The sequence below is a fragment of the Amblyomma maculatum genome, chromosome 1 (genome assembly GCF_055883805.1).
Source record: "Amblyomma maculatum isolate TAMU_Amacu chromosome 1, ASM5588380v1, whole genome shotgun sequence".
Lineage (NCBI taxonomy): Eukaryota > Metazoa > Arthropoda > Arachnida > Ixodida > Ixodidae > Amblyomma > Amblyomma maculatum.
In genome coordinates this window covers 236,279,478-236,305,503 of record NC_139344.1, presented here as the reverse complement: position 1 = coordinate 236,305,503, position 26,026 = coordinate 236,279,478, and the positions used below count along the sequence as shown (strand labels likewise).

Sequence of the window (26,026 nt, the reverse complement as noted above, 5' to 3'; positions counted from 1 at the left end):
TTTCGCCCATAATAGGCACACTTTGAAAGGAAAAAAACCTTTTGGAAATAGTCATGGTTGCGCAATCACTTAAGAAAGTTTTTAGTTGTATTTTGGGAAACAGAAACCTTTTATTGGCGACGTCTACTTTTGCGCCTTCGCTACTATGGCTTTTGCGGTCTATGTACGCACCTCGACACGATGATGATGAAAAAGAAACATCATAGTAACTCCACTCCGTGCACCCGAGAAAAGCTGACTGTTCCGCATCAAGTGGGGCACCAGCCCATGATTCTTAGCGCGCCCATGGTGGCTAGGGAGCCTACATGTTTCGCTGCGGCGCTCGGCTTAGGGTGGTGACATCTCCTGCCAGGGTTGCCGATTTTGACCCAAAACGGCCGTCAAGCTTGGGGGGCAGCCATTTTGGTCCCGAGCTTAAGCTGAGGCTGATAAAACTTTATTCACAATAAGTGGGAGGAATAGGGTAAGTCAGCTAGCGTGCCGCAGGCCGTGGAGACTTTTGGCAACGCCGGCCCATTCGACGGCCTTGAACTGAATTCCAGGGTCATCGCTGGACCTTAGCTTGTCCCAAGCTTCTTTAGAGGGATCAGGCAAGAGTTCTGAGGGAGGCTTATGGGCTTTGCACGCCCAGATCATATGCTCGAAGTTGTCTTTCTCCCCGCAAAACCGGCAGAAGGATTCATATCCTTATTTATGAATTTTGATATGTAGTTTGGATTGGGGAGGGTGCCCATCTGTAGCTGTCTCCATATTGCTGTTGTCTGGTCAATGTTTTATAGTGTGGTGGGAATGTTCTTCTCATTGCTTTGTAATGTGCAGTGAGTTCGTGGTATGATACGGCTGGCTCACCGAAGGGTTCTGGTTCCTGATTTTGCGCCACTGCTCGGCCGGCTAAATCTCGAGCGTATTGGTGGGCAGCCTCATTTCCCGGATTCCCCGAATGAGCTAGGGTCCATATTAATTCGATATCTCACTCGAGAGGAGATTCTCTCATTTCACTGAGTATTTGTGAAGCTGGTTTGGAGACTCTACCTCTAGCAAAGTTACTGATTGCCAGTTTGGAGTCGCTTACTATGGTTGTTGCATTAGTAAAAGCGATGGCCGCGGCGATGGCGGCCTCCTCCGCCTCTAGAGGTCTGGATGTGGAAACAGTCTCCGCCATAACGAGTCTCGCTGGGTTAGTGTTGGGCTGTGTGACTCCACATATCGAATATTTGTTAGGGTCTTCCGCGTCTTCTGCGGCGTCGACGTAGATGATATCCTGTAGCCGGCTCAGGGTTTCGTGCAGGCTCTTAGCTCGTGCTTTTCTTCGGCCTTGATGGACGTGGGGGTTCATGTTCCGAGGAAGAGGTTTGATGGTGATCCTCTTTCGGATATCGCGTGGAATAGTTTTGAGGGAGGTCTTGTAGGGGTTCGCCCTCAATACCTAACTTTCAAGTATTGTCCTACCGGCGGGCGTGGTGGATAGGCGACTTATTTGGGCAGTTCGTTGTGCTTCTTTGAGTTCCTCGTAGGTATTGTGGACCCCGAGTTTGAGAAGCTCTTTGTTGGGAGTCGAGCGAACCAGGCCCATTGCTGTTTTGTAAGCCATTCTAATGATGGCGTCGATTCTCTCAACTTCGTTTCTTTGGAGTTTTAAGTACGGGAGGGAGTATGTAATCCTGCTTAGGAGTGGCACGCTTTGTACGTGTAGAACCAGGGTGAGCTGAGGAGAAATTGGAAACACCAGGAGAAACTGATCGGAAACACTACGTGGACTTTTGTGGGGATCACAGCTTGGTAATTAAACCAAAATGACAGTCCTTAGTAAAAAATATCGTTAGCCGACGCATTTTTTCAATGTGTACCATTACTTGGCTGATGTGCGCCGTGTACCTAATGTGTAGATAAAGTGTCCACGGCCACTGTGTAGTTGTTTTATTTTAATACAGTACCACAACTGCTATATGAATTGAAAGCTTATGTCGAGTATAATAGCAATAAAATTATTGTAGGTACAATAGGTAATTAGTTATTTGTGAATGAAAATGAACTTTGCGCTGCAATATCAAGTAATAATTCTGGATACCTTACGCCGACTATAGTTACTTACTTATCATTCGTTCATTAACTGTGATTAAAAATTGAACTTCTGACTATAGTATCAAGTCATATATCATTATATAGCATACACAGAGCATGTTTACACTACACTAATTGCCGGTTTAGTTAAGGACTGTTAGCTAGTTAATTGTGATTAACATTTGAACTCTCCTTTAGTTAATTTAGTTATTCATCGTTAATTAGATAATTGTGATTATCACTTGAACTTTAGGCAGCGCAAGTCATATATCAGAGGACAGCTTATATCTAGCATGATTGCAATAAATTGATTGGCGGTATTTGTTAATTGCCGTTATTTATATACTATGATTAAAAAGTTTAACTTCAGACTAGCATCAAGTCACATAGCATTGGATAGCTTATACAGAGCATGTTTGCACTACACTAATTGCCGGTTTAGTTAAGAACTGTTAACTAGCTAATTTTGATTAACATTTGAACTTTAGTTCATTTTGGTTAATCACTGGTAATTATATAATTGTGATTACCACTTGAACTTTAGGCTACAACGAGAAGTCATGTATCACAGGATAGCTTTTATCTAGCGCGATTGCACTACACTAATTGGCGGAGCTGGTTAATAGCCGTTAGTTAATTAACTATGAATAAAAGTTTCATTTCAGACAATAGAATCAAATCATATATCATTGGATAGCTTATACAGAGAACGTTTTCATTACACTAATTGCCGATTTAGTTAAGAACTGTTAACTAGGTTATGGTGATTAACATTTGAACATTAGTTTAGTTAATATTAGTTAATCACCGTTAATTAGATCATTGTGATTAGCACTTGAAATTTAGTCTACGTCAAGTCATATATCACAGGATAGCTTATATCCATTACGATTGCAATACAGTAATTGCCGGTCTTTGTTAATTACCATTATTCAATGAACTGTGACTAAATATTTCACTTCAGATTATAGCATCAAGTCATATATCATTGGATAGCTTATGCAGAGCCTGTTTGCACTGCTGTAATTGCCAGTTTTCATTAAGAACTGTTAGCCAAATAATTGTTGTTGACATTTGAACTTTAGTTAATTTTAGTTAGTCGCCCTGAATTAGATAATTGTGATGAACATTGAAATTATGACTACAATTTAAGTCATATCATAGGATAGCTTATATGTTGAACGATTGCAATTCACTAATTGCCGGTCTTTTTTAATTGCCGTTATTTAACTGATTAAATAATTACCTTCACACTGTAGTATAAAGTCATTATCATTAGGTAGCTTATGCAGAGCACGTTCCCGCTACACTAATTGACGTTTTAATTAAGAACTGTTAACTTGCTCATGGTGATTAACATTTGAACTTATTTATATTAGTTAATCAGTTTTAATTAGAACATTGTGATGAACACTTGAAATTTAGGCTATGTCAAGTCATATATCACAGGATAGCTTATATCCATCACGATTGCAATACACTAAATGCCGGTCTTTTTGCGAATTTTTATTTTTCAAAGTATTTCGATTAATTGATCAGTTGCACACTATACATTTATTAATCAGCATCAACAAGCATCCGATTTTCATTCTGTGCATTTTGAAACCTTTTAAACCCCATTTACTAATTTTCATTTTGAGAATATTTCAATCCCTATGAAAATTAAATAAATTAGTTACATATATTTAATTACTTTTCCTTATATTAGCCTCACCAAACATTGGCTAATCTTTCGGAGCACTTCCAAACCTTTCAACCCCTTTTTTCCAAGTTTTCATTCTTTCAATTATTTCAATTACCTAATTGTTCAATTACAAATTCTAAACTTTCTTAATTAGCTTCATCAAGCATTGGTTTTTCATTATCAGTATATTCACACCTTTGAAACCCCTTTTTCAGTGCTTCATTTTTTTTGTTATTTCACTTATTTAATTCAATAATTAGGTGCTCTAAATTTTCTTATTTAGCATCATAAAGCATTGGCTTTACATTCTGAGCATTTTGACACCTGTGAACCCCCTTTTTCCCATTTTTAATTTTCTTTGAATTATTGTATTTGATTAGCTAATCAATTTCGCACCCTAAATTTTTATAATTAGCATAAAGCATTGACTTTACATTCTGAGCATTTTGACACTTAAACCCCATTTTAATTTTTTTGGATTGTTTTTAATTCATTAATTACACTTTCTTAGCTCGTCATAGCTTATCATCATCAATCAATCAACAATCACTAGAACCACAAACTGCCATGATACGATTTTTTACTCGGCCCCCGATAATTTCCAGCACGTGGTTCAGACTACAACTACTACTACTATTTCTTCTATGCCGACGGCTTATTACCGAACGAGCTGTATAAAATGCATCATTTCTTATTTACCGCAGTGCGCAAATATTTCATGCAGATAGCAGCGAAGAAAAAATCAGACCGCCGCACTGTACGAGCGCCAACGCTCTCCTTCATGCGGAGCGCCCGCCCGCGTCGGTTCATTTAGGGACCAAAATGGCGCCGCTAGCTCATCTGGCGACACTGGTCTTTAGCGGGCGGCGGCTAGTGCCCCTTCAAAGGATGACCACCCTAAGCCGCGGCGCAACATGTAGGCTCCCTAATGGTGGTTGAAGTGCATCACCCTCAGCTTTCCCTCTAGTTAGTGTAAGAAACTCTGTTACATGCCACTTGCTAAAGGCGCAGTTAGACTCCGGCGGTCTTCGTAAGTTGGGAAACGTCCGTAGTAAACGCGCAGGGTGTGGCTGTGGCCAGCAGAGGAGCATCATCTTCGACTTTCTACGCGCAGGTCTAGGCGCGAATCCGAGGGAGGGGGGGTGGAATGGCGCGATCGGAAAAAACACCTTGCATACATGCACAACTCCGTCGCTTCAAGGGTGTTCGACTAGGGGTTGTTCTTCTCCTTGCGGCGTGTTGAAAAATAAAAAATACAAAGCATCTCGCTGCTCCCGTGGCAGGGCTTCGGAGCCGCGCGGCGGTGTTCGGTTGCCGGCGCTCGCTCCCGCGCGGTGGAAATCGAGAGCGAGGGCGACATTCATTCTTGCTGTCGTTTGCCTGCGGATAACAGAGACGCGAGATACGACGTCGGCTGATTCGCTCGTCATGCGTGGCGTCCGAGAGATGCAGGGCCACCTCCGATGGGGACCACAGGCGAACTCACTTCTCCGCCGGTAAGGGGATCATGCACGTAAAAGCCAGTCTGTTTACTGTCTAAGTGTATTTTTGTGGGTAGTTTGGCTGCTACTACCCCCTCTCTGCTGCGATGCTTTTACTTAAGCTGCGCGTGCTCTTTTGTGTTGACAGCAAGCGCCCCGCAAAGTTGGAGTCGCTACGAGCTGTCGTCAGTGGTGTCAACTTGCAGCATTAAACTGAAGATGGTTGCGCGATTTCTTTAACTTAACTGCTGAATGGAACAATCACCAGCAACAAATTAGTGGTACATATTTAAAGCATCTCACACGAAACAGGGGAGTGTGAGGAGTCCGTGCTTGTCACTTCAGCCATCTTCATAGTCAGACGAACAAGTTGCCGTCAGGTTTAACACAAGCGTAAAACGCGCTTAGATGTCAAGTTTCTCCTCTTTGGTGAAAAACAGTGCACACTCAGACACAAAGAACAGGAAGGAAACACCACAGCGCCTTCTTGTTCTCCGTCTCAGTGTGCGCTGTTTTTTTCAACGTGAGCCTTCACCAACTAGTTCAAAAATAGGCCTTATTACAGTTAATTTCTGCTCTTTACTTGCTGAAGCGTAGTTTGCGCTTCAACTTCAGTACGGGCAAATATTGAGATACTATCTAAAAGAGCGTATTAACTGGGCAATTAATGACGCAAATGACTTATATGGCGTCACAGGGCCAAACCTAGGGTCCGGTGAGCCTATTAGCTAAAAGAGATCTACGGAATATGTTCTTACGTAGAAGATGTACCGCTCGCGAATGGTGAACTTAGAAAAATAAAACTGGCTACGGTTCCTTTCGAGTAGATTCGATGAAGCTGATTTTAGAGCCTTGCTCAAATTTCGTAGAACACCCCAGCTCCAGGTCAGCTGGGGTAGAAATTACTACCTCGTCACATGTTGGTATAGCAAGATCCCATGGTACAGCACTACGTTGTTTCCACGTGTACTCGAAAGCATCTTGAGCGCATTCGCTGCGACAACTCTCAGAGGGTCAGTTATGTCCCGCTGAAACCGGTGCACATCTAGCACTTTTTCGACGCCTTTTTTTAATTGAATCATCTCTTCGACTGCAGTAGCCACAAATGAGTCCGCGACACTCCGTCGCGCAGGACAGCCTCCAGCAAGTAATATCGTGGTACCCCTGGTATATGATCTGTCGTTCTCTCAATGCATTTCGAGCATTAAACTTTCGATGAAGCGTGTGGCCGGCCGTGACGGGTCCCACGATGCGCCTCCTAGCAGAGGAAGTAAGCTACAGCATCCGTCATCCTGCATAAGCAACGGCTTGAAGTCTCCGTGTATTGTCCAGTGTAGTCAGGCACTCTTCAGTCCTACGTAACAACTTCCCATGCGCTCAAATGCGCCGCGCATCGAATGCTCAGTTAACCGGGCGGCAACCAAGAGAAAAGTTCTCGGTTAATGTCGATATCGCTAGGGATTGACTGAGTCATGCTGGAACACTCCGCTGCCAATTACAAGTAGTAGTGCCTGCACTGGCGTCTGGACCAAGCTAGCCTTGTGCCTCAACTACCGGCAGCTTTTATTCGCCATTCGAGGGCTCTTTCCTGGTTCAACGGCTGACAGTGGGTGATAAAATCCTCCCTGATGACAACAGCCTGTGCCGATACAAGACGACGCGCATACGAATAACACACTTTCCTTACGTTTACACCGATGTGGCCCCCACTCGAAATATTCTAGAAGTTTTCCTCAAAAGGAGACCTGCGTAAACTTATACCTTGGTGCTTCTAACGCGGCAGTACAGACATATCGTTGCCGATTCTAAGACGCCGCACCTTAGTTCCGCATCGGAACTTCTGGCGGTGAGCGCTAGGTTTTAACGATTTAAAATGTAGTGCATGTCCCTGGTGACGACCAGAGCAAGACCTCACGACCGCAGTGAATGCGAATTTGCATGTCATGCGCTGAAAAATTTTCGTCTGCTTGGTGCCAGGCACACTTAAGATTCCCAGGAGGCCGAACCGCGAGGAACGTGCTGCTGGTGACAGCCTCGTGACAACCTCGCGGCGGCCGTTCCTTCACGCGCGCACGATGGCCTAGGTGCGGAGCAGGACCAACGACGTGCCGCCAGCCGCGCTAAGCCTCAGCTCTCTGGTGACAACGTTGACGGCGCCACGGACGAAGCATCGGAACCCGTCGGCGCCGTCCAGGCGCACCAGAAATCTGCACAGAGCTGTTGCTGCGGTGACAAAGGCGGCTTCAACTCGCGGGAGTTCCAGAGGGACGAAGTGACTGGCGTCGTGGTGGCCACCGGCGGCAGGTGAGGCGAGCCTTTTTGTAGGCCTACGATAGCGGGCGCTGATGAAGCGAGCGTTTTGGGCGGATATGCGATGTTTGCGCTGGCTGACGTTTTCTGTATAGGCGCCGTCCCGGGGCTCGCAATCGTAGGAAACGAGGCTTAGCGGGCAGCAGCGAAGTGAAGATGAAATCGCTGCGCCACGTTGTTCGTCGGTCTATAATTTGCTGCTAGCGAAATCTTGTAGCTGCCACAGCGCATATCTTCTACCGCGCCGCTGTTTAGAGCTCGAAAACTGAGACTTCCAAACAGGAAGCAGTGTCTGTATGCCGAAGGCGGGGCAAAGGGGGGAGGGGGGGGGGGGCATTTATTCGAAGCATAGTGAAAATTCGGCTGAGTTACGTGCTTTTGTGTATTGTGTTGTGTCATTTAGTTTATGTGATTTAACGCCCCAAATTCAGGCCATAACGCTCGCCGTAGTGGAGGACTCCTGATAACTTAGACCATTTAGGGTTCTTTAACGTGCACTGACATCGCACATTATACGGGCGCCTTGCGTCTCACTTCCACAGGAATGTGGCCGCGGCTTCCGTGGTCAAACCCGGGTCCCCCAGTTCTGCAGTGTAGTCGAGCGCCCTAACCACCTAGCCATCGCGACGGGGATGTGTGGCCTTGTGCTTGGGTAAATGGAATGTACATAGCCAACTAAGATCTTTATACACGAAGCGAATGCCTGGGGTTGCGCAAGACGCGTAGGGCGCATTTTAGAGTGTAACGGGGTGCACGTGTTCATGGCGCGAGACGATCCAGCTACATATGTCCTCCTTTCTTGCTTTTCCGCGGCTGTGTTTTTATTTTCGTGACCTTCAGATGTCCTTGTTAGTAAAGCATGCAGACAGCATGCATTTACTTCATAATGCGACGCAATTGGCAAGTCGTTGAAGGAATTATTCTCGATTGACTTCTTCGCGTTACGAAGTATGTACATGCATGCAGCCTGCAGTCTCTAAAATATCTACGCGTCTAAAAAATCGCTCATGTGGCTTTTCCTTTCAGTTGTCACTAAACACTGCACTAATAGCTGTTGTTCAAGAGAGAGTGTGGTTTTGCATACGCTTTCAGGCGACGAAACTGTCTCGGGGAACGTTTCACGGTCTCGAAGCCTTCATTGTTTCCCGTGTTCTATGTGATGTCTACGCACTTTGAAGAACGATAGGTGGTCTAAATTATTCCGGCGCCCTCTGTCATAGCCCAAATGCAGCTTTGGGGTCTTAAACTCCACATGCAATACCAGTCTTCATTCATCGTAAGGATGACTTGCACAGGTCTGATATCGGCTGGCAAGTTTACGGACCAGGATCAAGGCGGATTTAAGGTGGGGGACGATAAATATTGAGGGTTCCCCCCCCCCCCCCCTTACCAAGCCAGAAATGTCACATAGGAAAACCATTCTGAAGCCAGTTTTTCCACCAAAAATGTCCAAAAGCGTGCATACTTCTACGAACCGTGTCTCTGAATGTTGTTGTCGCTCTAGTGCAATAGTGGCGCCTTGGGCGAGCCAAAGCTTGTCTTGTTGCTTCTCGTGGTCGCTGTCGGTTATATTGTGAAGAGCGCACTGGGAAGGCTTCCTGCAATTTCTGAGCAATGAGAACGAACTGAGTACTCCCCTAAAAGTTCCGTGTTGGCGAAACTGGCTTCAAACATTGAGTTCGTGTACATATATAAGACAGGCACTTGTCTATTCATGCAAGTCCAAATGTCGAGAGCCGGACATTCGAGGTTAATTTTCTGCTCTTTACCGTTACGCACTTAAGGCCTCGTCTCTCCTTTGCAGCCTTTAAAGCGACCTTCTATGCCTTTATCTTTGTTCCCTATAAGGTGGAGTTTATGAGCGCGTTCGGTATCGGCTCTCTTCTCATGCACTCGCAGGTTCCCTTGTTTGCACATCGGCCTCTACGGGTTGTACGACAGCGTGAGGTACTTCGTGGCGCTGGATTTTGCTGAAATCGGCAGCCAAACTAGCAGCAAGGTTGACGAAAGCTCCCGTCCCCCTTTGAGCGGTAAGCATTCAGTGAAAAACGCCTACACCACCGTGCGTTCTGCTTGCGAGTTGGTTGAGCGGCTTGAGCCACTTCAGCGCTTGGCGAAAATGCTACCGGGCGTCTGCAACAGGAATGCGTGTGACAGCGCACCGATTTCTCACAAGCAGGACGGCATACAGAATGCATTTAAGATCTGCGTGAGAAGAAGAGAGTAAATTTTGGGCACGCTTCCAGGTGCTTCTGACGATTAGATAGCAGGTAGCGGGGCTAGCAAACATTTTATTGCGAAAGCAATACTACTCTAGGTTTCGAGCCTTCAGCGTCGCGCGGCCGCACCCACGTGAAGCTCTGACATCACACGCCACGTGACACTATGAGAGCTGGGCTACCAACTTAAGCGGTCGGCGTAGAACGGCCGCACCCACCTGACGCTGTGACGTCACACCCCACGTGACACTAGGGTGAGAGCTGGGCTACCAAATCAAGCGGTCGGCGTAGCGCGGTCGCAGCCACGGCGTAGCGCATGACGTCACACCCCACGTGACACAAAAGCGAGAGATGGGCTGGCAGGAGCTGCTAACTTGGGTCTCTCGTTTCACATGGGACGTTATGTCAGAATCAGCCTGCTATGACCCTGGCGTACACGTTACCCCTATAGGCCACTAAGGCACGTTCATACGGCTTGGTTAAAGCGGGGCTTTATATGTGGGCTGAGAAAGAAGAAAAAGAGAAGAACGCCCGGTCACCCGCAGCTAATGCTTTCGCTCAATATTTGGTTCAGCAGCATTGAACCCTTGAAATGTTTTTACTTCCTTTTTTTTTTCATTCGAATAGAAACCGCTTACTCTACTACTAACGGCCTTTTCCCGTCGGTTCGTTCGTATCGATCCTTGCCCACGTTTGTTTCTTTCTTTTGTTTTTGCAATGTTTATAAAACGCATCCTATAATGCTGCCACAAACCATCCTGTTCGTTTGAAACCTGGCGATGGCTTGCACAGACCTCACAGAACAGAAAAAATAAAACTTTTACTTACAAAGGAAATGAGGGGCCATGAATCACGATAATATAAAGGTATACCCTACATTTTGGCCGCTTGCGGAGGGAGCGCTGCCTGGACACGATCGCAAGGAATTCCATGGTTGCAAAGCTTTTCTGAGTGCCGCCAAACCAGTGGCGCTTTTCTCAGGTCTTCGGTATATCAATTTTTCTCTCAGCACTCGCACTACCTACCCCTCCCCATCAAATAACGGTTGCTTAGAGGAAATGCGTCACCTATTCTCAGAGTTGGAACTGTAATCAACTTTTCTTTCGCCCAATATCCCACACAAGGGTGCGTTGCAAACATCGTACAATCAAGCTGTTAGGGAATGAAAGCTAACGGAGACCGGTTGCGTTTACTTCGAAAATGGTAGAATGGCTGCAATTTCATCACAGAAGAGCTTGCCCCAGGGTGCAATTACTTCGGAAGAACGGCTGCGTTTTGATCCTCAGCTTTCATAGCTGGCGATGGATTGTGTTCCTTTAATTCCAGTTAGTTAGGAATGTTATTGCCCTTTCCATTGGCGCTGTTTTGTGTGTTCAATCTTTAGAAAAATAAGCTCCTTTTATGTCTTCCTACTCAAGTCTGAAATCGTACACACTCGCCGCCTCCTTTTCCAGACCCGTACTACACACCACGACCAAACAACCGGACAGGGATTGAATGGATGGATGATGTCCTCTACTTCAACCTCACCACTATCGCAAACGGCGGCATTGAAGCGGGCGCCGTAAGTTTTTATTCTTCCGTTGTTTCCGTAACCTACCAGAACGTCACTAAAAATGGTCATCCCCGCATTTTAAATATGAAGTGTCGTAGTGTATGTCATTTGATTTATTGCGGCAGTGATCCCAGAAAAGGAATACCAAGTGAATACATTATTGTCCTGTCCGCTACAGCTTCGCTGCCAAAACCGGCCAACTTTTTTCTTCTCTATCATTTTTTTTCTCTCGATATGTTCGGATATTGCATTCCTTCCAGGAGCTTGGTTTCTCGAAGGCGCATAATAAGCCCGATAATTTCCCTGCATTCTGAGTTATATTTAACCTCATCTGTTCTTGGTACTATATGGTTAAGTCAATTAGGGTTCCGTATATTCTTTTCGTGCAGTTTTCTTTTTAACTTGACTAAAAATACAGCTTGGTAAAAAATATTCACAGCCTTGCCAATTCTCCCCGAAGCGTTTTTTTTTTCTTTGTTTTCATGGACTAAACTAATTCTAAGACAAAAACTGCTTAAATATGTGACACTCCATTTCAGCAGCTATACATCTATATACATCTCTGTTCAGATAACACTGCAGAAAAATCAGCCTTCTGTTTTATTAGGCTAAACACAGGCCATATATTACATATATATATATATATATATATATATATATATATATATATATATATATATATATATATATATATATACTTGAAACCAAATTTTACTGAAAGCTTTGGCGAAAACGTCGTGCGCTGGAACGTCATTTTCGCAGTTACGATAGCGTTGTGCACGGCGCCAGTGCGAATGATACGCTTCTTTAGTGACCTCTTTGCTTCTGTAGCTTTCTTTGAAAGTGAAAGTGAAAGTTTATTAAATTGAACATATTTACAAAATGCATGAAAATACAGACGAGGGTCCCATAGTCATAAGACTGCACCGGGACCCTCGATAGATCACTACAACAAAATAAATAATAACAGCAAAGTTAGCGAAAGGTTATAATATACAAAACATGGCAAATCGGTATTTTTACACAAAAACAAAGGCACTAACACAGGAATTAGGCGAATCAGTAATTTTACACAAAAACAAAGACACTAATACAGGTATCAGACATAAAAAAAAAATATAAAACATCAGCAATTCAACAAATATTCCTTCAGGTTATTCTTAAATGTGGGCAAGGACATATAAGTTTTCAGTGTTTTCAGTTCCAAATCTATCTTCCATTTCCCTCAACAACGGTGTGCCTGTCAAAGTCTTAATAGTTGTGCAGCGCAGAAAAACTAGTACAGGAGTGAAGACGAGACAACACGAGCGCAGTCTATCAAGTGAATTTTTATTCACGAGAAAGGTAGCTATATATATAGATGCCAGATACCATAACAAACAAAAAATGAAGTAGGTGAATACTTCTTTTAACGCGTGAAAATAATCAAGGCACAGTGATTTTCCTTCCCACAAGGCGAGTAGCCACCAAAAACAAAGCGCAAAAGACACCCTGTCAATCAAGAGATCGTTGGGACAACGCCTTTTATACCCAACTAAAGTTTCCTTTCGCCAGAAACCCCTGCATCTGATGTGGAGTTTGCGAGTTATTATCAAGCCGTCTTCAGGTTTAAAATGACAGAAGGAAAGAAGACTGATAAGTTTGGAAGCCCGTGGACAACCTCTTCACTGCCATTGAGATCTCCGCGTTTTGCCGTTCCTCCCGTTACACAAACCACATGGACGCAGTGTCGCTTAACGCGAACTTGTCGCGCCCGCGTTTTACCTCGCAGGAACCATTGAAAGTGGGCGCTGAGTACGAGCCCACACTGCGTTTAGTGGAACTCCGCTACGACTCGTTTCCGGCGGGAAACACGACCACACGCTTCTCGCTACAGAGCACTGCATTCCTGGTTGTCTCCCTCAGCAGCGAAGTGAGTTTTCTCCTGGAGTGACAGCTCACGCGGACACCAAGCAGCCTCAAGAGGCTATGTCGATAGAATGCAATGTCCCATTTCACTTAAAATAGCGTTGTATTTTGGCGGTGTCAAAAAAAAAAAAATAAATGGTATGGCACTTAAGCTCTGCCTTTCAGGTCTATGGCACGATAGCTTTAAGGGCTCCTCTTTCGTGCATGCACACTTTCTACTCACTTAATTACTCGTTCATCTTTTATCTCGCAAGTGCTGATTAGCATACAGTCGTAGGCTGGCTTCTTATATATTTGAAAGACCACTCGGTGTAGATAAAAGCCTAGCATCATAAACCAAACCGTTCTGCGTGGCCTAGGAGTATAGCGTTTTTCACACTAGGTTCAAGGGTCCCGATTGGTTCGATTCCCATCTCTCTTTCATCTCTAAGGAGATGCCCGAGTAGGCAGCCTAGTCACGTCGTCTTGTGACGTCACACAACCCCCCGACGGTTCTGTGATATCTGGTACTTCGATGATGCATGATGGCAAGATACTTGTTCGCAGATGGCTCTCAATGCATGCAGTGACGCGTCGTATATGCTCGGCCTGCTTTGTGTGCCATACGACCGCTTGGTGATGTCACCCCAACTTTTGTTTTCTTTTTGGAATCACTAGGATATTTATTAGCACCTGGCGATCACGAAAGAAGTGCGCCGCCGTCATTTATCGTAACGGGAGAAGTAATGCTCTCGCATTGATAATTAAGGCGCATGCCACATAGGCTATACCGTACACATCATGAACCATTGCCAACATGTCTAGCTTTTCACCCTACTGAGAGGCGAAATTGCAGTCACTATCGTTGGCTAGAGTGGATGTAGGTCTAGGGGTCTACGATTGGTTATGATGGTGCTGGCCGCATTCATGCAACGAGTGTCGTCCAGTTGATGCCAACACACCACGAACCACTTCTGCCATCGATTTCGTTGAAGTGCAGAGCGAGCCAGAGGCGCACGCGCTCTCAAATAAATTACTCAGCCCTGTTGCGAACCTCAGTCGTAATATCTGTGACGCCCTGGACCGCGCCCTCTCCGCAACCATCACTCTTTATTTATAGACGATGAATGAAACCGCGATGGCAAGACGGAACCCATGCAGCGCGAAGTGTTACAGGGCTTTCACCGGCTGTCCGATCTTTCCTTGATAACGCAGCCTTGTGTGTCCTCTGTTATATTTGTCTGATTCCCTTGCACTGTTCCAAGAAGCAACAACAATTAACTAACCCACACCTCTACCCTTACAAGCCATAAAAGCCCAGTAATACATGCTTCCACCCCCGACGTGCCAGTTCCTTCAGCGTACGCCTTCGTACGCGTAAGCTAATGACCGTCCGGACAAAAAATCCTGGAAAATTGGCTAACCTTAAGTTATCTGCCCTTGTGTCGTCAACATATATCGTATCCTGCCCAGCCACAAATAGTAATTTCGGTATACAACCATCGATATCGCTCGCGTAAATTGTAATCATACACAGCCTTCTGATTCCCGATGCAGGACAAAGACCTCTCCCGCAGCCCTTCAATTAAACCTGTATTGTGCCAGCTGCCACCAGCTATACCTCCGCAGACTCCCTTATTCGCCCTTCCCACCTGACTCTGTCCCCCCTTGCGATGGAGATTTCAAATCCAGTTCATGACCCTTAGCGAGCGTCGGTTATCTCCTTCCCAAGCCAATTTCTTCTCGTTGATTTTAGCTGACATATCGTTAACTGTCGCTTGTTCCCATTGCCCTTCGTGCCTTTAAACATTCATTCTCCTTTCCGTAGCTCGCTGAGCTGTTCTTAACTTGTTTTGGAGCATTTTCGTAAACTGCCTTATTTCTGCCCCACCGATGCGTACTGGTAGAATACAAATATTGCATACTGTCCTATTGAGGGATATTTGTAACGTGCTATTCATGACCCTTTCTAAGGCACTGACCGCCGTTTTTTCTCCGCTAGCTACTCACTCTCATGAAATGATATAATAGATATATTCCCTTAGCCCTTCCAGTAGTTTGGTGCTTGTCGAATAAGCGTTTTATTTTTTTTATTTTTTTAATCGAGACAATTCAAGATTACTTTCAACACTCAGTTCATACATCGCATTTTCTCTCGTTCTCATTTTCTACAGGTGCGCATGAGCAGCAACGCTATGGTGGGCGATTTATTGCTTGTGCGAAAGTCAGAGATGACCAGGTGAGTTTATCTCCCACTTTGCGATAGCTTCAACACTCACTCTCAAACTGAAGCACTACAGCGATGTGGAGCTCGGCTTTTTTTCTCTCTCTCTCTCTTTAATGAGTCTATGTCTAGCTGTTGATGGCGAGTTACTACCTTTCCCAAAATACATTGGATACTTTGTGGCAAGCACTGCATACAGAAATATTCTGCTGCGCTACAATCGTCGACTTTCAATTACTGGTGTTGCAAGAGCGGTGCTACTGTCAGATCGATATCCGAAGTCTTCTACTTGGACGGAGGTAGCGTGGTATATATGTCACACCAGGGCAGTGCAACAGGCGAAGCGTTCGACTCGACTATAAACATGCGTTTATAAGAAGAAAAGATGAGGAGGAAAATACTGGCTCACACTGCTAGCCACTCTAGAAGGAAATACAAATGTATGAGTAATAACTTCGTCCGGCTACTCTGCGAGTGAACGAAATTCTTAGCTCAAGCCTCAATCTGAAAATTTTATTTCATTTCAATTATTAACCTTAAAGGCCCCTTTCGGGGTATTACATAAGGGGTGGGGTAGATAAACACCGAATGTTACACTTTTCACAGGTTTTCAGATGATATACACATTTCAATGTTGGCGTTAAAGGATGATGGGCAGGTAATGGCAGCGACGGAGTGGGATAGGTCGTTCCAGTCTGACGCGGCTGGTGGAAAAAAGAAAGAGGAAAAGGTTACGGGCACGTGGACGAGAGATTTGAAGTGGGTGCCCGGTGCGATGGGATATGCGTGGCGGAGGTGCGCAGATGTATGATTCTTGGCGTAGTGAGCTGTAATAGAATTTGTGGAAAAGAGATAGTGTGGCGGTGCGGCGACGGCAAGAAAGACTTCGTAAATTAGACTAATATTTCAAGGACGATACACTGACTTTGTATACTAATACTGGGAGTGAATGAAACGAGCTGCGCGATTTTGGATGGCTTCAAGTGCATCGATGAGGTATCTTTGATTGGGGCTCAAAATAGGGGACGCATATTCAAAGTTTAGGTCTGACCAGTGTGTTGTAGGCGAGTAATCTTACATCTGTAGGTGCATGACGTAAATGGCGCTTGAGAAATCCTAGGGTTTTATTAGCAGAAGAAATTATGTTGGTAACGTGTTCGCGCCAAGATAAGTCATGGCTTAAAATGATACCCAGGTATTTATATGAGTGGATGAGGTCTATTGAAGTATTAGCAAGCCTGTAAGAGAAAAAAAAACGGTTGATGTTTACGGTGAAACGAAAGGAGTTTGCATTTGTTTGAATTAAGGGTCATTAGCCAATGATCGCACCATTTTTTAAACGCGGTTAAGATCATCCTGAAGGGCATTTTGGTCGGAGATGTTTTTTTATTGAGCGGTAGATCATGCAGTCGTCAGCAAATAGACGGATTTTACATGAGAGGAGCTCTAGTAAGTCATTTATATATATAACGAAGAGGAGAAGGCCTAGGACAGAGCCCTGGGGTACGCCTGAGGTTACAGGAACGGAATTAGAAGACTCTTTATTAATAGAAATTGTCTGGGAGCGATACGCAAGACATTCTTGGATCCATTTTAAGATGTTAGGGTGCAGGTTCAATTGTGAAAGTTTGAGCAGTAAGCGTCGATGGGAAACGTTATCGAATGCTTTAGCAAAATCTAGGAATATGGCGTCAGTCTGAATATTCAAGTCAAGGTTTGCGTGTAGGTCATGAAGGAATATTGCGAGTTGTGTAATGCAGGAATAGGTTTTACGAAATCCATGTTGCGCAGGGTGAGGAAAATGTGTATTATTAAAGCGTCCACCTAGTTTGCTGTGTATAATATCTAAAGAAGAAATAGCGAACGCATGTGGAGAGCAGTGATGCTGGCATTTTATTTTCCAAGCGCTGTTCATAATGCGTGTTGGCATCCAAAATTATAAAAGAATCATGACAATGCATATCACTATCGTCTCCCATTTGAGCCAGAACAGCTCATACAAGGCTCGTGGGTCAGCCCAATGAGGTCTATTTCAGACATAGAGTGACTAAACAGGTTTAAGTGTAGCAACCAGCTCGTCATCTCTTTCTCGCGTTTGTTTCTGTCTGCTTTCTCTGGAAGTCGCAATTAGTCTTCGTGACGAGAAACGGGTAGAGCAAGTGAGTTCCCGTGTAATGGTGGGCCCCCTGCAGAAAAATATCAAACTATGTCGTTGGTACTCATGAGCATGCCGACTACTTGGCTATATTGATAAATTTGTGAAAAACATAACAAGGTTTATCTCCCCCCCCCTCCCCCAAGGTATACTGCGCACACAAAAACAAGGACGACAAAGGTATACAACAAGCGCAGAAACTGCGCTTGTTGTGTACCTTTCTCGTCCTTGTTTTTTGTGTGCGTAGTATACCTTGGGGAGGGGGGGGGGGGGGGGAAGATATGTCTGACCGACTCGCCCAACAACGCACTCTCTTTTTAAACACCAAGGTTTACCCGCATGCCGCCACACTTGTACTAGCATAGTAGCGGGGGGGGGGGGGGGGGGGGGGGGGAGTCGCTTCTGATCGCTGATAAACTATACAACTCTTCGATTGCCTGCCGCGGAACGCGACTGAATGCGTGCCCTTTCATGGCCTTTCATGGCAGTATTTCATACGCGCGCTTCGCTCCGGTTGCTGTTTCCAGGAACGGTTGCCCTGAGCTGCAGCCACCTCAGCAGCAGCAACAACCGCAGCCTCCATTTCAGCAGAACCATCAGAAAGAGCAAACCGACGAGCAGCAGGGGCCAGACCGTGGCCCCGACAATGAGAAACCACGCACCGCCCTCCTAGCAACGCCTACCCTGTCACCGCAGCTGCAGGAGGAGTGGTTGAAACTCTTCGAACTGCGGGACCAGGGTCGTTCAGCAGCAGCGGGCCTGCTGAGACGGGACGCAGGACCAATGCCTCCAGGCCTTTTGGTGAGGGTGCGAAGATTGATAAGGGAGTCTGCGTTTTCAAAGCGGGGCACTAAATTTAATTTAGAGTTACTCCTTAAGCGCATCTTCTTTCTAGCTGCTGTGTTCCAGTTGAGCGTCAGTTCTGTCATCACTGAGGCATCCTCGTGGTAGTAGATTCCGCGCTGGGTCTGTGGATCGTTTAAGGCTAAATCACATGTACGCGAAAACTCACGCGAACGCTACGGCGGCACGCGTCGCGCGAAGCCTTCGCGCGAACAGAAATGTATGTGTCGCTTGGCTCGTCGCTCGGATCTGCCGAAATATAAAATTTCGCTCGCTCGCCCGGAACTAAGCGTACGTCACTGTCGCTCATTTTGAACGCTTTCTTTACTTTGCTGTGTTGCATTGCGATTGTGCACTACCGCGTAAATTGTTCGCTTTGTACGAACAATGGTGAATAGCCAAGGATTCAAAAAACGTCTAATCGCAACCGAAACAACAATAGAAACAAGGGGTCACGCGACTATTCGTGCCGATTACAGTGCAAGTTCACACACATTCGATACGGTTTGCTGTAAATACATTTTACTTTGTCATGTCGCAAAATAACTTGCAATCGTTATGACTGTTGTTGCATTTGGCAGTAGTTTTGCGGTGTACTAAGCCACTATGCCAGCCACACAACCTACACAGAGCGTAGCCGCCATGGAGGAAGGAAACAACTTAGGAGAGGCCCTTGCCATTCCCAATGCATTGGAGAAAGTGTGGCGGAAGTGACATCAAACTTTAGGGTTAGCCAAGCCGGGACTTTAGCAACGGCGACGCTGTTGCTATGAAAATTCGAGCCACTAGCAACAGCGTTGCTAAGGGCCCTAGGTACGTGAGCGTCGCGGAGAAAGGGTAAAGGAGGAGGAGAGACGTTGCAGCGTCCGGTCGCGGTGCGGCCGCGCCGGCTTCAAAAAAAAAAAATGACTTCAGGGCCTCTCCTAAATTCTTTCCTTCCTCCATGGTCGTCGCCGTTTCGCTCGATTCGCGCTGTCGCGTGCATGCATCTTCCCCAGTAGGCGACGGAGTGAACTGTGATCGCTTTCGCCGCGCCGCCTTGTCTCGTCGCTCACTTTTTCGCTCACATGTGACTCCCGCTTTATGCTATGCGCCCGGTCGTGAAATGCAGGTCAGTCCACATATAGCGAAACTGTAGGAATTGAAAAAAGAAAATAACTTTTCGGTATAAATTGTTTCTTTCACCGCAGAATTGAGACCACGTTGAAAACAACTCTATACATCGAATTTTGAGCCGTCTTACGATGCCAAATACTAAGCATATGAACTACCTATTACACGTAGCATACATGGCAAAATTACTTTTGAAAAGGAATTAAATTACATTACTAATTACTTTCCTGAAAATCGCAGAAAAGTAATTAAATTACATTACTCATTACTGCTCCGAAAACGTAATGAAATTACATTACAATTACTTCGACTGAGTAATTCAATTAGTTTTAAATTACTTTCTAGTTTTCATCCATGCAAAAACTAAGTAAAGCTAGTAAACTAAAACTAAGACGCACTATTCTGCTCAATTTTGTCTCCTTTTGCTGATCCGTCACGTTGGCTTCGGTTTGCCGAACGTCATTCCTGCTTTCGCGGCACTCTACTTTGTTGTCTATTGAAGGAGCAGTAGCGCACTTTAGTAAAAGTAATTTCGAAAGGAATTAATTACTTTTGATGCGAAATTACTGTCAAAACGTAATTCATTACATTACTAAATTACCAAACCAAAAAAGTAATTCATTACATTGCAAATTACCAGGAAAAGTAATTACATTACAGTAATTTCATTACTGTAATTCAATTACTGCCATGTCTGACACGTAGTAAAGCTTCAAAATTTAACATCGATTTTAATGTCGTTTTTCTCGCAACACATCGAGATTTTTTTATCACAATTCGGTTTTGTTCTTAATTTCCTTGCGGAATCACACAAGTTCATGTGGACGAATGGCTGACTACTTCCAAAGAATACTGGCAGCTCTTGCTGGTCGCACACAGCGTACAAAAACGAAAGGCAAAGGAAAAGCGCCTCCGGAACCCACGATAGCAGCCTCAAGCTAATTGGCTTAAACACGAGCCTTACTAGTTGAATATTGCAGCAGAGGATAAATTTTGCTTACTTTCCATGCTCTGTTCGCGTTTTATTCCGGCTTTAGAGTGCCGGTAAAGGTGATTTGTGTTTACACAACTGGCAATGAGGAAAATCAGCTCTAGTTGCGATAATGATTAACTCTGGAAGGCGTATCCCATGCAGATTCCCCACCTCCTACTGGCTTGCCTCCGCTCATGTTCGGGCTGCATGGGCACGGAGGGACAATGAACACAAACTCCCGAGAAACCGCTTTTTTTTTTAATTTAGCGAGGCACCGGCTGTATACGCGCGGGGTTGTCATGTAATCGCGCCCCCATGCAGTGGCATCCCATGCTGAATGCCTATCCTGCCACATCTCTACCTCCTTCGTTTCCGTCGCGCTTAGCTTCGGGACGCTTTTCGGGGACTACGATGACAAACGGGTTTTGCCCTGCTGTCTTCCCAGTAAAACCTAGCTTTAAAATGATTTTCTGGAACTTCGCGCATGCGTGGCCTTTAATTCATTGTATGGTTAACTGGCCAAGTCGCGATATGCTTTAACAAGTGATTATGAAAAAACTACGATTGTTTGAATATTGATTCGACGTCATTAAAGGAGCTCAGTAAGCGCAATATGTGTAGCAGAATGGCTACTTAGACAAATATAAATATCAAGTCGGAGCATTCTCCTTTTCTTGAAGTGAAAACGAACGCTGAAATTTCTGGCAGAGCGGAGACAGCGCAGAGAGCTCCCGTTCTGTTCCTCATTTCCACCCTGTTTTGTACTTCATGACCATTTCGTTCACTACTTTTTTTTTTTTTTACATGACAAAAGAGGCGCAGAATCAGTCAGGCTATAATTGCCTTCAAAAATTGATGAAACTAAGTTTACTGGTTGAGTGAATTAACCAGCGAAAAATCACTGACGTTACCTGTCGAGAAGTCTGGAGTGACAGTCCTGTTTCAGCGTTTCAGAGGCAACTGCACGATTGGGCGTCTCACGGGTGTGTTTTAGCATGCCATGCGCTCACAAGCATATTCATCCTTCTTGCACGGTCCTTGATTTGATCGCGTTCCCAGCACGGACCTCATGCTTAAAGGCCATTGTTACGGAGATGCTGTGCATTTACTGACCTGTATGCAGATTGCCATGAATTAATTCATGGCAATCTGCAACATAGTAAACAAGCAGGCGCTAATCGCTTCGGCGACTGTGTGACATCATCTCAACTTCCACGCTTCTTCTTCTCGACCTCATCCAACCACCGAGATACCCCCCCCCCCCCCCCACCCTCCGCCCCACATCCGCGCCCCCTGCCTCCGTGATGCCGATGGTGTTTTGACGCGTGCGCCTATCACCATGGCAACCACGTGTCACCGCGGCAGCCAAGACGAGGCGTTGACCGGCGGGCGTTTTTCTGCTGTCCGTATAGTAATCGCTCACGAAAAAAGTGTGACTATTACAGTCTTTGGCTGTAAAACGACAACCTTCACGAATCGTGCTTTGCTGCTGTGTCTGTGAATTCATGAGTAACGAATGTCGACGGCAGTTAGTACCGGAATGCCCATATCTGTTAAGCGCATATATTGTACAGAACTGCAAGAACCGTTAAGATACTTCTACCGCATCTATCCCATACTACCTGTTTTAAACCAGCAATTCCCGCCGCAGCCACTGCCAGCCGACTTCGACCATCTGGCGGCGATGGGCGCTGCCCTCTCGATAGACTCCAAACCGATGGCACCCGGCTACTCTGGCGGCGCGTGGAGACCCCCGCTCATACAGCCGGAGCCTCAGCAGTCCCTGCCGATGAGTCACCAGTTGCCGACCGGTGCCGGAGGCTGGTGCTCAGCCAGGCAACTCACCTGTTTGGCACCGGATTCGCCCTTGAAACGGGACCAGGATGGACAGCAGAACAATGAGGTGTGACACCAGATACATGAGGAACAAAATGGGCTACTCGTACTACAGCGCCAGTTCCTTAACTTTGGATCGAGTAAATTGGTTATGAGAAAAGGAAAGGCTCGGCAACGTTTTTAATAAGCTGCAACCTCGACCGCGCATTGGGGGAAAGAGATTATGGAGGGAGTGGGAGAAGAGCCGGAGGTCATGTTCGTGTAGGGCGATGGGTCAGCATTGTGGCCGGCGGTCTGGAGCACACAGGGAGAATCGGTGTTGTTTACAGAGTTTAACGTCCCAAAGCGATTCAGGCTAGGAGGATGTAGTGTGTTGTCTTCGAAAGTTACAACCACCTAGGGCTCTTTAAGGGCATTCACATCAAACAGTGCACGGGCGCCTTGCTTTTCGCCTCCATCAAAAAGCGGCCACAACAGCCTTAGGTTCAGCCAACTTCTTTTTTTTTTCTTGCAATGCCAGCTGATTTGCCCGCACACTTCACGTCAGTTGCCGTTTATCTGCGTATTTGCCTCTTCTTCAGCGTCTCGCTCGCTCTGTTCTTTCTTTGTATCTATTGTGAACCAATTAGCCCGAACTTACCACAAATGAATCCTCTCAGCGCAGCAGTTACAAACCGAAACGTCGCAGCACCATGCCTTCGACAATTGTTTTCTTTCCGCTTCATAAAACAATCTTAGACTACCGCGGGAAGAGAAAAATATGTCGCTGTAGTAATGACAGTTTATCCTGGCAACAGTCGAGCTGCGACGTGAAAGCTTTGATACCGGTAGTTTCGAAAAATGCCTTTTCAGTGAAGATTTACCATGATTTTTTTTTTCATTTCATCCTCCTATTTTCCTTACCAAGCTTGACTGAATCGAAAACCATTGAAAACTTATTACTAACTACTTTACCCTCTGATTTCATATTTTTGCCCAGCAGTTTCAGTGCCATTGCCGAAATGTTCTATCTTGTATCTAAAATACATACATGATCTCAACAAGCCGCCACAGCCTTTCATTAGCGGCGCTGGAACCAGGCCTCTTTTTAAAACCAACGCTTGCAGCAGCTCACCGATAAGCAGCATCACTCCATGACGCGTTAATACCTGACAGGCAGCCTGATAACCATGAGTGATGCAGAGCGCCGCCCCACGAAGAAAAAGAGAACGTAACAAAACATTGCTTTTTCCGCTTTTCACAATGTGGCACCGCGCAGCAGGCGAAAGTTAGCCAACGGGGCAAAGTAGTAAAGGAAAACAGGACAGAGCCGTAAACGGTCGGAACGTCCATAGTCGGTAGGCACTGCAAAAATAAAAGTGCTGGTTTAGCACTCGATTATCCTAGTCACTGCTCCCGCGGCGGAACGTAAGGAGAAAGAATGGGGGATGGAAGGCACATCTAGGAGCAGCACGCGTGCAACCATTAGTAGCGTTGGCGCCGAAGAAATGTACTGCCTGGAGGTCGCTGCTCTGTAACTGAGTCGATTGGGGACAGCTAGCTGCTAGCAGTTCGAAGCAACAGCAGTGTGAACAGTTCATCTCCCATGAGTGTTCTAGAGCATCAAGCAGAGCACAGTCATCACGTATCCGTGCGGGCCGCGGCACGCAGGCACTCCCGCCGCTGCTCCCGGATCCGAGCGGCGCCCCACTGTTTCCACACCCCGTCATGGCAGACTTTTCCTACGGTGGCCGCGGCGGCGGCTTGCTGCCGACGCCTGATATGCCCCCTCAGCTACTTCCATACGGCCCAGTCGTAACGCAGCCGCCTCAACCCTCGCAGCCGCCTCAGCACTACTGGCTCAGCGGCCCGCCGCCCCCCGTCCCCAACGCGCTGCCGCAGGCGCGGCCCAGCTTCGAACCGACGCCACCTAGGAACCAGGACTCGGTCGGGCCCGCCAGGAACAACGTCCAAACACAGCCGCGCACTCCGGCGTCTGGTGCGTATGCACATGCAATCGACTCGAGTATCCGATTGATATATATTACATGGGGGTGAAATGTATGTGACCGCTGTAGCTATAGTGCTATTGCATCGAAATTCATGGCGTTACGTCAGGACTTGCTCAGGGCTCACTCCTTGTGCCACTGTTGTTCCTTGTCGTTATTAACGATCACTAACTGCACTATTTAACATAAGCATTTTACAGATGGATGTATATTTTCGCAGGGTGATTTTAGTAGCCCTGAAGACCACTTTCCATTAAGCAGTTTCTCGAGAAGGTAGCCGAAAAGTGTAAAATATGGCAAAGGACAATAGGCCCGTAAAAATAAATTTTCATGGCCGTAAATATCCGTAGTAACGCTTGTCTCATGCTACTACCTGTGTATCATTACTGAACGTTCAACACCACGAATGCTTAGGTATCGCGTTAACTTCTCACTTAACCGCAGGATTTGCGTTCTAACATCCGCTCTGCTGCTTCGTGGAAACTTTTTGAGAAGAGACACATGAGGCTCACACCACCATCTATCAAACTTCTAGCCTGCTCCATTTTCGTAATGCCTCGCCCATAAAATATGGTCTCTTCTGAAACACCTCTGCTAGCGCACCGGCATAAATGATCGGGCAGAACACTTCAAAAGTAAACCCGGAGCGATCAGATAACTGCTCTCGTATTGGAGAAAAGCACCAAGATTTAGTCATACTGGACGCACTGCTGGGAGCTCCTAGAGGATTTACGACAGACTGGGAAAAGAGGCGCATAAAAAGACAATGGTTAGACATGGACTTAATACGAGCAAGCTTACACACTTTCTGCAAAGAAATTTCACATGACAAGTGTGACAGTTCAATGAGTCGTCATAGGCTTCGTCTAGTTGCGTGTGTGACATATGTGCGGACAACATCAATCATGCACCTCTTCAAACGCAGGCCCGGCCGTCGCTCAAGAGAACGAACACTACGTGGAAGTGGCCATTCGCGTTGGCTGCTCGGTCTTAGAGTCTGACGACGAAGATGAGATATTCGCTGAGGCGGGCCCAAGTACGGCCAACCCCGGCCCAGATTTACCGTCATCGTCAGCCAGCGCTGCGTCTCCGCCTTGAAGCACGCGCCTCTTAGTTTCCTGGATTTTCAAGCACTAACATAAAATTACGAGAGGCGTGATGTTCGTCTACGCGGCCAACAACAACTGTTTTGTCTGCTTTAATTTTCTTTCCACCCTATTGCTTTCTTTCATTTCCGCTTCACGCTTTCTTTTTCTTTCTTTCGCCAGCTTTTCTTGGTTCTAAGACGTATCGAGAACTGAAGTTGAAGCAGCATATAAAGTGGCGTTTAGGCTAAGCTCTCAATTGATGGACTCGTTTTGTATTCGAGTCTCCCCCATCCCAGCAAATTGTGATACACGAATGCGCCACTTTCTCGACTGCACGCCGGTTTCTTGAAGGGTAGCCCATACGTTATGAATGCTGCGTGTGAATTCACATCTGGCTGTTCAACGTAAGATCTGTTCTTAAGACTAGTGCATAAATTTCCTTATATCCATGCCTGCGAGTGATATTACTTTTCTTAACGAGAGTAGAGATCATGTAGGGCCTCCCTGCCGCGCTGCGTTTCCTGAAAGTGCTATCGTACTCTAACTGGAATGCACGTGATATCATTAGAGCTCAAGTAGCATTGACGCTAGGTGTTGCTAGAAAGCTAT

At 45.9% G+C, this 26,026-nt stretch overlaps 2 protein-coding genes across 2 annotated transcripts in view; both read left to right on the top strand.

Moving 5' to 3' along the window:
- LOC146205953 (uncharacterized) overlaps positions 1 to 22,414 on the top strand; it is a 52,811-nt gene extending 30,397 nt beyond the window's left edge. The window contains exons 14-20 of the mRNA XM_084608244.1: positions 7,342 to 7,530; positions 9,436 to 9,566; positions 11,210 to 11,319; positions 13,082 to 13,222; positions 15,372 to 15,436; positions 18,104 to 18,377; positions 22,142 to 22,414. Coding sequence (XP_084464370.1) covers positions 7,342 to 7,530; positions 9,436 to 9,566; positions 11,210 to 11,319; positions 13,082 to 13,222; positions 15,372 to 15,436; positions 18,104 to 18,377; positions 22,142 to 22,414 — 1,183 coding nt within the window. The remainder of the gene's footprint in view (positions 1 to 7,341; positions 7,531 to 9,435; positions 9,567 to 11,209; positions 11,320 to 13,081; positions 13,223 to 15,371; positions 15,437 to 18,103; positions 18,378 to 22,141) is intronic.
- Positions 22,415 to 23,632: 1,218 nt separating this feature from the next.
- LOC146205952 (uncharacterized) lies at positions 23,633 to 25,493 on the top strand. The gene is made up of 2 exons (XM_084586974.1): positions 23,633 to 24,319; positions 25,255 to 25,493. The coding sequence occupies exons 1-2, from the start codon at positions 24,049 to 24,051 to the stop codon at positions 25,425 to 25,427; spliced, it is 444 nt and encodes a 147-aa protein (XP_084443100.1). The 5' UTR covers positions 23,633 to 24,048; the 3' UTR covers positions 25,428 to 25,493.
- Positions 25,494 to 26,026: the final 533 nt, after the last annotated feature.